Genomic DNA, 14,474 nt, shown 5'->3' on the forward strand with positions numbered 1-14,474 from the left:
AATTTAAACAAAGGGCGGACATTTCAGGACCCAGTGCCTCAATACGTTATAACAACAGATGCTTCCATGACAGGGTGGGGAGCACACCTCAATCACCACAGCATTCAAGGACAATGGGATATACACCAAACAAAATTTCATATCAATTACCTAGAACTGTTAGCAGTATTTCTAGCGTTAAAAGCCTTTCAACCCATAATAACACACAAATACATTCTTGTCAAAACAGACAACATGACAACAATGTATTATTTAAACAAACAAGGAGGAACACACTCAACACAATTGTGCCTCCTAACACAAAAAATATGGCAGTGGGCGATTCACAACAACATTCGCCTAATAGCACAATTTATTCCAGGAATACAAAACCAACTAGCAGACAACCTTTCGCGAGACCACCAACAAGTCCACGAATGGGAAATTCACCCCCAAGTTCTGAACAAGTACTTTCAAATTTGGGGAACACCCCAGATAGATTTGTTCGCAACAAAAGAAAACTCAAAATGCCAAAACTTCGCATCCAGGTACCCACACCGCGAATCACAAGGCAATGCTCTATGGATGAGTTGGTCAGGGATATTTGCATACGCTTTTCCCCCTCTCCCTCTCCTTCCATATCTAGTAAACAAGTTGAGTCAAAACCAACTCAAACTCATACTGATAGCACCCACATGGGCAAGACAACCTTGGTATACAACTCTACTAGACCTTTCACTAGTACCGCATGTCAAACTACCCAACAGACCAGATCTGTTAACACAACACAAACAACAGATCAGGCATCCAAACCCAGCATCATTGAATCTGGCAATTTGGCTCCTGAAATCCTAGAATTCGGACACTTAGACCTCACACAAGAATGCATGGAGGTCATAAAACAAGCTAGAAAATCTTCCACTAGACACTGCTATGCATCTAAGTGGAAAAGATTTGTTTACTACTGCCATACCAATCAAATACAACCATTACATGCCTCTACAAAGGACATAGTAGGATACTTACTACATTTGCAAAAAGCGAATCTCGCTTTTTCATCTATAAAAATACACCTCGCAGCAATATCTGCTTACCTACAAACTACTCATTCATCGTCTTTATTTAGAATACCAGTTATTAAAGCATTCATGGAAGGGCTAAAAAGAATTATACCACCAAGAACACCACCAGTTCCTTCATGGAACCATAACATCGTCTTAACAAGACTCATGGGTCCACCTTTCGAACCCATGCATTCCTGTGAAATGCAATATCTAACCTGGAAAGTCGCATTTCTCATTGCAAGCACATCCCTCAGAAGAGTAAGTGAAATACAGGCATTTACCATACAAGAACCATTTATTCAAATACACAAAAATAAAATAGTTCTAAGAACAAATCAAAAATTTCTGCCAAAAGTAATCTCACCATTCCATTTAAATCAAACAGTAGAATTGCCAGTGTTCTTCCCACAACCAAATTCCGTGGCTGAAAGGGCACTACATACATTAGACATCAAAAGAGCACTAATGTACTACATTGACAGAACAAAGCTAATCAGGAAAACAAAACAACTGTTCATAGCTTTTCAAAAACCACACATAGGAAATCCAATCTCTAAACAAGGCATTGCTAGATGGATAGTCAGATGTATTCAAACATGCTATCTTAAAGCCAAAAGAGAATTGCCTATTACACCAAAGGCACACTCAACCAGAAAGAAAGGTGCTACAATGGCCTTTCTAGGAAACATTCCTATGAGCGAAATATGTAAGGCTGCAACCTGGTCTACGCCTCATACGTTTACTAAACACTACTGTGTGGACGTACTAAATGCACAACAAGCTACAGTGGGCCAAGCTGTACTAAGAACATTATTCCAAAATACTTCAACTCCTACAGGCTAAACCACCGCTTTTAGGGGAGGTAACTGCTTTATAGTCTATGCCAAACATGTGTATCTGCAGCAACATATGCCATCGAACTGAAAATGTCACTTACCCAGTGTACATCTGTTCATGGCATTAGTCGCTGCAGATTCACATGTACCCTCCCGCCTCCCCGGGAAGCCTGTAGCCGTTTAGAAGTAGATCTTAAATCTTAAACATTTGTACATTTGTAAATAATTATTATAAACTCTTAACGTACATACATATTCACTCCATTGCATGGGCACTATTTATAGCAAACAACTCCATCCTCACCCTCTGCGGGGAAAACAATCTAAGATGGAGTCGACGCCCATGCGCAATGGAGCCGAAGAGGGAGGAGTCCTTCGGTCCCGTGACCAAAAAAGACTTCTTCGAAGAAAAACAACTTGTAATACTCCGAGCCCAACACCAGGCAGCGGACTGTGCCAAACATGTGAATCTGCAGCGACTAATGCCACGAACAGATGTACACTGGGTAAGTGACATTTTCATTCTGTGTCCAAATCCAGAAGTAATACTCCCCATCGGCTAAAGATGAAAAATAGTGTGAAGTATTGGGAAGTTCGGGCCCAACAGATGTGTGAAGCTGACAACGGAATCCCCTTGCAAAGTGGGATACAGATGCCGCTTAGAGCACGTTTTTTTCCATATACATTTCATGAAAATGTTTAAGGACCCAGTGAAGCCTGCTCCTGTGCCTATCGTTGTTAAAGCCTAGTAGGCTGGGACCAGCATGCTCAGAGGGAAATAGGTCACCCTTTGTTGCCAGACCTACTCCCCACGAGGTCAGTTTCTATGGCGGTGTGGTGCTCCCCACCTCTTCAGCTGAGATGCGGTGCTAAAAAGCTTCCGTACAGCCATCTCAGTTTTAATGACCATTTGCTAATAAAGTGGCTAGTAATTCTTTTAAACTATAAGGAAAAGTGAGTGATGATTAGCTGTCCAGCCTTAAGACTTGTTTAACTTAAAGAACAGAGTGACAAAACAATGCACCATTTAAAGCTGCTGATAACAATTTTGTGTTTCCCTTTGTTTTGTTTTTCAGGTCTTTGCAGGAATTTCTAGATTATGAGCATGATGACATTGTGGAGAATTACGGCGTCTGTTTTATCGTGAGTTCCCTTTTACTGGAAATCTTATGTTCGATGGCATCTGTCGCTGTAGATACACATGTTGTGCATAGCCCGCCATCTGGTGTTGGGTCGGAGTGTTACAAGTTGTTTTTCTTCGAAGAAGTCTTTCAAGTCACGGGACCGAGGGACTCCTCCTCTTTGTCTCCATTGCGCATGGGCGTCGATCTTCGATTGTTTTCTTTCCGCCATCGGGTTCGGACGTGTTCCTTTCGCTCCGGGTTTCGGAACGGAAAGTTAGCTCAAAATCGGAAAATTACGTCGGTATTGTTGCGTTCGGGATCGGGTTAGATAGCATCGACATCGAATCCAAACGATAACATCTCCGTTGCCCTTCGGGGTAGTTTTCGATCCCCCGTCGGGGCCTGGTCGGCCCGACCGCGTGTGACATCGACGCTGATGGAACGGACCCCGTTACGATTCTGTCCTAAATGCCACAACAAATACCCATATACAGACCAACATTCGGTCTGTAACCTGTGCCTGTTGCCCGAGCACAGGGAAGAAACTTGTGAGGCCTGTCGTGCGTTCCGGTCCCGAAAAACGCTCCGTGACCGACGAGCCAGAAGACTGCAAATGGCGTCCACGCCGACAGGACACTGAGAATTCGAGGAACAAGAAGAAGTAGAAGCCTTCTCGATCCATGAATCGGACTCGGACGAATTCGACGGCCATGAAACAGTGAGTAAGACGTCGAAGATAGCACATAAGAAAACTGACAAGGCCCAGGGGACGCCACTGCCATCAGGCCATGGCTCAACCCATAAAATCGGTGACCGACCATCGGCACCGAAGAAGGCCGAAATAGTGCCGAGATCGTCCGACTCGGGTCGAGACACAGGCACCCAGCCATCTCGGGACCGAGATAGGGCTGCCGACAAAGATCGACGCCGAGATAGCGGAGCCGAAGCTGCTCGACGCAGAGACAGCGGCACCGAGGAGGATCGACGCCGAGAGGGTTCGACTCCGAAAAAGAGAAAAGTCGCCTCGGAGCCGAAAAAGAGCGTGGACATAGTTTCGGTGCCAAAACGACCCGCAACCGAGCCAACTACCGGTTCCTATTCAGAGGAACAATCACTGTCCTCTCAAATGCGAAAGCATAGATTCGAGGAGGAATTACAATCCACCGAGGTGGACCACACTCAAAAAAGGATTTTTATACAGAGTGGAACAGGGAAAATAAGCACCCTTCCCCCTATTAGGAGGAAGAGGAGACTTGAATTCCAACAAGAACAAGCACCACAAACAAAACTGGTGAAGAAGGTAACTCCGCCACCCTCTCCGCCACCTGTAGCTCACATTTCACCGGCACAGACTCTGTCACATTCACCGGCTCACACCACCTTAAGCCATGGTGACCAGGACCAAGATGCTTGGGACTTATACGACGCCCCAGTGTCAGACAACAGTCCAGAGGCGTATCCTACAAAGCCCTCACCACCAGAAGACAGCACAGCATATTCACAAGTGGTGGCTAGAGCAGCAGAGTTCCATAACGTGTCTCTACACTCGGAGCCTGTTGAGGATGACTTCCTCTTCAACACCCTCTCTTCCACACATAGCACCTACCAAAGCCTGCCTATGCTCCCAGGAATGCTAAGGCACGCAAAGGACATATTCAAAGAGCCTGTCAAGAGTAGGGCAATAACACCGAGGGTGGAAAAGAAATATAAAGCACCTCCCACAGACCCAGCTTTCATCACCTCAAACTGCCACCAGATTCGGTTGTGGTAGGGGCAGCTCGCAAGAGAGCAAACTCTCACACATCGGGCGATGCACCACCCCCGGATAAGGAGAGCCGCAAGTTCGATGCAGCCGGTAAAAGGGTCGCAGTACAGGCTGCAAACCAGTGGCGCATCGCTAACTCTCAAGCGCTCCTAGCGCGATATGACAGAGCCCACTGGGACGAGATGCAACACCTCATTGAGCATCTACCCACAGAACTACAAAAGAGGGCGAAACAAGTGGTTGAGGAGGGCCAAAATATCTCCAATAACCAGATACGCTCCTCTATGGACGCAGCAGACACAGCGGCAAGAACAATTAACACGGCAGTAACCATACGAAGGCACGCGTGGCTACGAACATCTGGTTTTAAACCAGAGATACAGCAGGCGGTGCTCAATATGCCATTCAATGAGCAACAATTGTTCGGACCTGAAGTGGACACGGCAATTGAGAAGCTAAAAAAGGACACTAACACTGCAAAAGCCATGGGCGCGCTCTACTCCCCGCAGAGCAGAGGCACTTTCAACACCTTCCGCAAGACAACCTTTAGATGGGAGTTTCGGGGTCAAGCCACACAAGCCAGTACCTCACATTCAACACCGTCCACCTACCAGGGACAGTACCAAAGGGGAGGCTTTCGGGGCCAATACAGAGGAGGACAATTCCCTAGAAGCAGGGGAAAATTTCAAAGCCCCAAAACACCTACAACCAAACAGTGACTCACACGTCACTCATCCCCTCCACACAACACCAGTGGGGGGAAGAATAAGTCAGTATTACCAAGCGTGGGAGAAAACAACAACAGACACTTGGGTCTTAGCAATTATCCAACATGGTTATTGCATAGAATTTCTACAAATCCCTCCAAACATACCACCAAAAACACAGAATATATCAAAACAACATTCGGACCTCCTAGAAATAGAAGTTCAAGCATTACTGCAAAAGAACGCAATAGAACTGGTACCAGATACACAAACAAATACAGGGGTTTACTCACTGTACTTTCTAATACCAAAGAAGGACAAAACACTGAGACCAATCCTAGACCTCAGAACACTAAACACATACATCAAATCAGAACACTTTCACATGGTCACGCTACAGGAAGTGTTACCATTGCTAAAGCAACAAGATTACACGACAACCTTAGATCTCAAAGACGCGTATTTCCACATACCAATACATCCGTCGCACAGAAAATACCTAAGGTTCGTATTCAAAGGAATACATTACCAATTCAAAGTATTGCCGTTCGGTTTAACAACTGCACCAAGAGTCTTCACAAAATGCCTAGCAGTAGTGGCTGCACACATCAGAAGGCAGCAAATACACGTATTCCTGTATCTAGATGACTGGCTAATCTGGACCGACTCACTGACAAGGTGCTCACACCACACAGATCAGGTCATACAAACCCTCTACAAACTCGGTTTCACCATCAACTATGCGAAATCACACATTATGCCGTGCAAGGTACAACAATACCTAGGAGCGACAATAGACACAACGAGGGGAATAGCCACTCCAAGTCCACAAAGGGTTCAAAATTTCCAAAAGATTATACAACGCATGTATCCAACACAAAGAATACAGGCGAAGATGATATTACAACTCCTAGGCATGATGTCCTCATGCATAGCCATTGTCCCAAACGCAAGGTTGCACATGCGGCCCTTACAACAGTGCCTAGCATCACAATGGTCACAAGCCCAGGGTCAGCTTCTAGATCTGGTGTTGATAGACCGCCTAACATACCTCTCGCTTTTATGGTGGAACAATATAAATTTGAACAAAGGGCGGCCTTTCCAAGACCCAGTGCCACAATACGTGATAACAACAGATGCTTCCATGACAGGGTGGGGAGCACACCTCAATCAACACAGCATACAAGGACAATGGGACGTACATCAAAGAAAGCTGCATATAAATCACCTCGAACTACTAGCAGTTTTCCAAGCATTAAAAGCATTTCAACCAATCATAACTCACAAATACATTCTTGTCAAAACGGACAACATGACAACAATGTATTATCTAAACAAACAGGGGGGGACACACTCGACACAGCTGTGCCTTCTGGCACAAAAAATATGGCAATGGGCAATTCACAACCACATTCGCCTAATAGCACAGTTTATTCAAGGGATCCAGAATCAACTTGCAGACAATCTCTCTCGAGATCACCAACAGGTCCACGAATGGGAAATTCACCCCCAAATTCTAAACACTTACTTCAAACGTTGGGGAACACCTCAAATAGACTTATTTGCAACAAAGGAGAACGCAAAATGCCAAAACTTTGCATCCAGATACCCACACAGGCAGTCTCAAGGCAATGCCCTATGGATGAACTGGTCAGGGATATTTGCGTACGCTTTTCCCCCTCTCCCTCTCCTTCCATATCTAGTAAACAAATTGAGTCAAAACAAACTCAAACTCATACTGATAGCACCAACGTGGGCAAGGCAACCATGGTACACAACACTGCTAGACCTATCAGTAGTACCCCACGTCAAGTTGCCCAACAGGCCAGATCTGTTAACACAACACAAACAACAGATCGGGCATCCAAACCCAGCATCGCTGAATCTAGCAATCTGGCTCCTGAAATCCTAGAATTCGGACACTTAAACCTCACACAAGAATGTATGGAAGTCATAAAGCAAGCTAGAAGACCATCCACTAGACACTGCTATGCAAGCAAATGGAAAAGGTTTATTTGCTACTGCCATCATAATCAAATTCAACCATTACACGCATCTCCAAAGGATGTAGTGGGTTACTTACTACACTTACAAAAATCGAACCTGGCCTTCTCTTCCATTAAAATACACCTTGCAGCAATATCTGCATACCTGCAGATTACCCATTCAACTTCACTATTTAGGATACCTGTCATTAAAGCGTTTATGGAAGGCCTCAAAAGAATTATACCACCAAGGACACCACCTGTTCCTTCATGGAACCTCAACATCGTCTTAACAAGACTCATGGGTCCACCCTTTGAACCTATGCATTCTTGCGAAATACAATTCCTAACCTGGAAAGTTGCATTTCTCATCGCCATCACATCTCTAAGAAGAGTAAGTGAAATTCAGGCGTTTACAATACAAGAACCTTTTATCCAACTACACAAGAATAAAGTAGTCCTAAGGACCAATCCTAAATTTTTGCCAAAGGTTATTTCACCGTTCCACCTAAATCAAACGGTAGAGCTACCAGTGTTCTTCCCACAGCCAGATTCCATAGCTGAAAGGGCACTACATACATTAGACGTCAAAAGAGCACTAATGTACTACATCGACAGAACTAAAAACATCAGAAAAATTAAACAACTGTTTATTGCATTTCAAAAACCTCACGCAGGAAACCCAATATCGAAACAGGGTATAGCCAGATGGATAGTTAAGTGCATCCAAATCTGCTACCTTAAAGCAAAAAGACAACTGCCCATTACACCAAGGGCACACTCAACCAGAAAGAAAGGCGCTACCATGGCCTTCCTAGGGAATATTCCAATGCACGAAATATGTAAGGCAGCCACATGGTCTACGCCTCACACATTTACCAAGGACTACTGTGTAGACGTGCTATCCACACAACAAGCCACAGTAGGTCAAGCTGTACTAAGAACCTTATTTCAGACTACTTCCACTCCTACAGGCTGAGCCACCGCTTTTGGGGAGATAACTGCTTACTAGTCTATGCACAACATGTGTATCTACAGCGACAGATGCCATCGAACTGAAAATGTCACTTACCCAGTGTACATCTGTTCGTGGCATCAGTCGCTGAAGATTCACATGTGCCCACCCACCTCCCCGGGAGCCTGTAGCCATTTGGAAGTTAGCTTCAACTTTGTACATTTGTAAATATATTAAATCTTAAATAGGTACATACTTATTCACTCCATTGCATGGGCACTATTACTAACAAACAACTCCTACCTCACCCTCTGCGGGGAAAACAATCGAAGATGGAGTCGACGCCCATGTGCAATGGAGACAAAGAGGAGGAGTCCCTCGGTCCCGTGACTCGAAAGACTTCTTCGAAGAAAAACAACTTGTAACACTCCGACCCAACACCAGATGGCGGGCTATGCACAACATGTGAATCTTCAGCGACTGATGCCACGAACAGATGTACACTGGGTAAGTGACATTTTCAATCTGTAGCCAAAAGCCTTTAAACTGCGGCTTGACTGCCTTTTTGTGATCATCTTCTAAGTGTGTGGTTGTGGTGGTCCTAATGTTCTCTCACCTGTGGATATCATTGACGGGCGTGGCTGTAGGCATTAAGTTAACAGGGCCCCCTGCCATCTGTGACTAGTTCTGAAATGCCCTCAGTTTTGGCATTGCCAGTCTTATCTGCTGGCAGATTACCACCTTATGGGGAAAAGAGGTCATCATCATGGCTTTTGTTATTAAAGTAAGTTCGGCCCTGTTTCCCCAAAGAGAGATCGGCTTAATTGAAATTAGTGGAAAAAATGACAAGAGAAATGAAGTAGAATGCACGACTTAAGGTCATAAAGGAAGAAAATATGTTGCCGTCAAACAGCTATGGACGAGAAGTGGAGCGCGGGAGTCGCGGCGGCTCTGCGGCTCTTGTGGCCACGGTTCCGAAGCTGCGATGCGACAACCCTGGAGCTACTGGGGACATCGACACTGGTGAAGCGAAGGAGGGGGGGACAGCGGAAGAAGGGGTACGGCTGTAGTTTTGTGATGCCGCTCAGAGCTCCTTTGCCCCCCCACTTTCCTTCGAGACCTTCCGCGACCTCCTGCAGCCCCGCTGCTCCTAGCTGCCGGCTGTTTCCCTCTACAATGCCCCCCATCTCCCCCCCGGCCCTCGCCTGCACGGCACCCAAACTGCTCCTGTTGCCATCTACTTACTTCTGCACTTTGTCTTGGATGTCCTTTCATTCACTCGCTCCTTACAAGCGGCTGAGCTTGCAGCTGCGGCGGGGGGTAGTGGGCCAGTGCTGTTAGTCATCACTGCCCGAGTTGCGGAAATGGCCCGGCTAGGCCCAGGTGCGGCTTGCTACCGGGCGCGCTCCCAGCCTTGCCCAGGTAGACCTCTTTGTCCCAGCCACAGCAGGAAAGGACCAGAAACTGTGCCAACAGAACACACCCGCCAGCCAGCCAATAGTATGTGTGCACCTGCCCCCCTCGGCCCTTGACACAAGCAACAAGGAAATTTGCTGAGGCGGGCGAGGAGGCACTGCGAAGCCGGGGTAAAGTACCTCGCCCCCTACTCCTGTTGTGAGGACCCTGAAAGGACACAAAATATGAAACAAGCGAAGCAAGCAAGAGCATATAAGCATCAAGCTTCAGCGGACAAGTAAAACAGGGCACAGCCAACAAAGCGTCCGGGGCCAAAGTGATTGCCACTCAACGAAAATCTACACATCTTCTGGCAAGTACTGGTACAGGAGGGGACCCATGTAAAGACAGTGACACAAAGACACATTTATAGCTGTAACCACAGCACGCCAGAACCCAGAGGAGCTTCCTTCACAGGGCCTACGCCAGCTGGCTAGGATGAGGCTTAGTGTCTGCTGAGAGTAAAATTGGGGTTAGACAACCTTCTACTCATTCCATCTTCAGCTTCTGCCATCATGAAATCTGGCAAGGTACGCAGCAGTGCAAAGCCTGTAAAAAAATCCAGGAGCAAGGAGAAGGCAAAATTTAAAGATGGCGAATCCACAAAGCACCCAGCAATATCAGCAACCTTTCGCAACAAGGGGGCCACACCAGCTATTGCCCTACTGACCCCCATGCCCAGTGGCTCTAGGATGGCGAAAATAACAGAGCTTTTAAAGTCAACCACATAGTCAGGCCCCTTCACTCAGGGCAACGACCCTATCTGGACCCACTCACCTCCAGCGGCACTGAGTAAGTTCCTTGTTTGAGTACACCAGGATCAGATAAAAAAAACGGAGTTGCAGACATTGGGCCACCTTTCTTCTTTTTCTCCGTCAGGCGAGACAGCTGCCCTCAATACGAACCTACTCCTCGTTAAAGCACAGGTGCATACAACAGCCCGGAGCAAACACAGTCAACTAAGCAAGTACACCACATCATAGTCCTATCACCACCAAGCACTTGGGGAAAAAGTGACTCCTATATCCAGCCCCCGGGTGCACCCCCATTATGATTTCCTTTTCCCTGTACACCCATAGCCTGGACAATAAGGCCTTACCAGAAGGGGCACCAGAGGACTCTGTTGGGAGGCAGAATTTCCTGTTGCACCCCTTTGATCAGTTCCATGGTGGTGTTACAGATCAGCACAACACCACATCTAACTCTGGACCGAAACACAACTACAATGCCCTGCTTACCCTTATCAGACTCCACCAGGGAAACCCACCCACCCGGATTGAAATCAGCCCGCAGGGCAGGTCAATTTAGGTGGGACAAACAGAGCGTAATACTGTCTCACTGCATGTTCAACTCAGCAGTAGAGAGGCTCTAAATTCCACACCCAAATCCAACAAGGACGGTTCCTCGCCGGTTGAAAAAAGCAAATCTTTCCAAATTCAATAGGGACACCTCTGCTGGACACTATGGAGGTGATCTCTTCGGCCTTGTCAATCCATTTGGAAAAAAATAGAAATCCAGGTCGACTTACTAAATGTCCTGTCTGCCTATGTCCTAGGTATCAACCATAAATTGCAGGCCTTAAATGACTTGATCAGGAGAGCACATAATTCGTGCCAATGCACCACAACTATGGACCCCCTTAAAACAGTTCCAACAATCCTTTCGGACATTTTAGTGGGAGTCAAAGCCCTTAAATCCCCCTCCCTGATTCATACAGTACAATCAGCCTGCTACCTTCCGGCAGACAGCCCTCCCCACAATGTGGCCAAGCGGGAGCAGGACAACCAAAAGCCATCGAACTTGCACGCTGACCCCCAGCAGCTTTCTCCGACCAAGCGTCACCTCAAGAATGACCAGGTAAACTTCAAGAAAATAAAGCTGAACAACAAAGCAGCTCAAATAACAGAAGTATCAATGAATCAGCACTCCATGGAGGCTTCTTTTCTCTCTGACCATTCCAACCCGACGCAGTACCCTTTGCAACAAGGCCCAAGAACATCCTTGACAAAAAGAGAGTGCAAAGACCCCAGAAAATCCAGGCCAGCAAGAGAATAAGGTCAAAAGCACAAAGCCCCTCCCCACACTCAGTCATAATATTGAGGAACCAGGCAAACAGCAGTACCCAATGGAGTTCAAGCAACAATAGTTCATTCCAGGGACAGCCCCTTCCTCATCCAGTTACAATAACGAAGATCTAGAAAACCTGCATACCCCAAAGGAGTCCCAGCAACATCAGCTTAACTAAGGGACAATCCCTCCCTACACTTTATTCGTACAGAAGGAAGGGACTTTCAAACTTTCTCAGCCATCAGAGCCCAAACAACCAGACATTTTCAAAGCAAGAACATAATCTCCATTTCTCAGCCATCAGAGGCCAAACAACCCAACACTTTCAAAGCGACAAAAACTTCTCATTCCCAGGACATAGTTCCCCTTTCTATAACCAGAGAACTCACTCTTCTGACACGCAGCACAGTTATAACCCAAGACTGCACAAGCCAAGTATCTCCACTCTTTGCAAGGACAGATGGTTTTTTCCAATCCAGTACACCATCAGTAAATATTGCGACTGGGATCTACTTACCACCAATCGAGCACTTGCAGCTATTTGCTCAGACGCCTCAAGGATCCATTGCCTTGGCCCAAATCAGTCTCCCTCACCCGCTGTGACATGAGCCCTTTCCTCTGTTACTTCATCAACATGTGTGGAAGGCATCACCACAATCACATGAAGACCCCATTAACTTGGCTTCGGTGAGGCTTAAATTGATCCCACGACACAAGTCTAGAGGTCTTCACAATGTTTTAAATAGAAGCACTACTTTAAACTGGCCCGTGCCCTGCAGAAATTCAAACATCTACAGTCAAGTCAAATAGAAGGCATTAAATTTAAGTCTAATCCGTTCATTCCAGGAACCAAAATAACTGTAGTTACAAGGGCCAATCCATCAATCGCAACCCAGGTATGGCAGAATTGTGAAACAATTTCCAAATGGGGCATTCAAATAAGAAGGGCTGAGCCAGAGTTATACCATAGATCTCTACTTTCTTTGCAGAGACCACCACCCAAGAGGCTGACAGTAGCAAGTGGAGTTTTAAGGGGAGCTATTGGTCCATGAAACCCACAAACACATACAGCCTCTCTGCATATATCAAGCATCTAGCAACCTAACACACTGGGAGCGCCAACTTATACAAGGCATGTTTGCAGCGTACCCCCTCAAGGGCAATGTGGGAGGTATTAATTAAAAAACAAAAGGCCCTCTGACCTGAACACCACCCACTAAAACTGTGTTCCTGGAATGTGAACGGCCTCTGCAGCAAGGTGGGAGAGAATGACTTCACAGTTTATCTTTGAAACTTTGATATCCTTCTAAAACTGGACATTAACTCCAACACAACTAACCGGCTTCAAAGAATTTCATATGGAAGCAACTAAACAAAATCAAGCAGGAAGAACCATTTGGGGTCTTTCAACAGACATCGCAGCCTACCTTCGATGGACCAAAGAACCACTTGATCTGGGACTAACTTGGGCCCAATGTGTCAAACTGTCAGCCCATGTAAGCATAAAGTGATTTTAGCCTCTTAGTCTGCAATCTATGGGCCTGATTTAGATCTTGATGGCGTTACCACCTAAATGCCACAGCGGCGGACCCGAGGTGACTGGCAAATCATCGGTGTTCTCCCTGCAGTATTTAGATGTTACAGTCTTGCAGGCAGTGTACTGGCGTCGGTTTGCTGATGGAGGGAGAGCATTGCAGGACGCAATCGACATCGGACAATGGCAGTGGTTGTAGAATCCTGTTAAGTCACACACACACACACCCACACACACACATTGTATTTTTTCCATGTGTTCCCCTGCATCACACAACACAATACACCACATACACATTATTATCCATTGCCATTCCGCCATAACACATGTATGATGCACTCATTGCCATACATCCATGACACAACATACACACACTATTGATGCTGCACCCACACACAACGCAACCACAACAACCAACACAACTACGCACTCATCTAACCAAACACACTCACACATCACAACACACATCACAACAATGACCGCCACACAGCTACACTCACCTGAATGTTGCACGCAGCAAAACAACACATTACACAACATACACAACATCATCAATCCCATATGCAAATTGCACACATGCTGACACAACCACTACACCTCCCTTCACCTCAAACAGCCAAATGCATTGCACAAACACATACATGAACAGACTCACATGCACAACTCGAAGCACAAGAAGACAGGTACATGTCCCCTTGCAATGTGTACACAAGGACACAGATGACACGTGTGAGTGTACCTTCATTTTGGTGCCAGTATTCATTTGTCAATGAACACTGTCACCAAAATTACATCTGTGAATGTGTGCGATATGTGTTGTGTACCAGTGTGTCCCCATATGTGTCTATCCCACCCGTGTCCCCGACATATGCATGTCACAGTAATCTAAAACAATTACTGTGACATGTATATGTCTGCAGTGGCCTGAGCTCATGTGCAATGGCCCCCTAACTTACACAGCCAATGCAGGTTCCCTACCTTTGTGTCCAGCATCAGGGGTGTC

At 46.2% G+C, this 14,474-nt stretch overlaps 1 protein-coding gene across 1 annotated transcript in view; it reads left to right on the forward strand.

The window, feature by feature from the left end:
* The window catches only part of HERC5 (HECT and RLD domain containing E3 ubiquitin protein ligase 5), a 315,041-nt gene that overhangs the window by 269,210 nt on the left and 31,357 nt on the right, over positions 1 to 14,474 (forward strand). The window contains exon 18 of the mRNA XM_069230254.1: positions 2,956 to 3,022. Within this exon, the coding sequence (XP_069086355.1) occupies positions 2,956 to 3,022 (67 nt within the window). The remainder of the gene's footprint in view (positions 1 to 2,955; positions 3,023 to 14,474) is intronic.

This window comes from Pleurodeles waltl, chromosome 1_1 (genome assembly GCF_031143425.1).
Source record: "Pleurodeles waltl isolate 20211129_DDA chromosome 1_1, aPleWal1.hap1.20221129, whole genome shotgun sequence".
NCBI classification, from domain to species: domain Eukaryota; kingdom Metazoa; phylum Chordata; class Amphibia; order Caudata; family Salamandridae; genus Pleurodeles; species Pleurodeles waltl.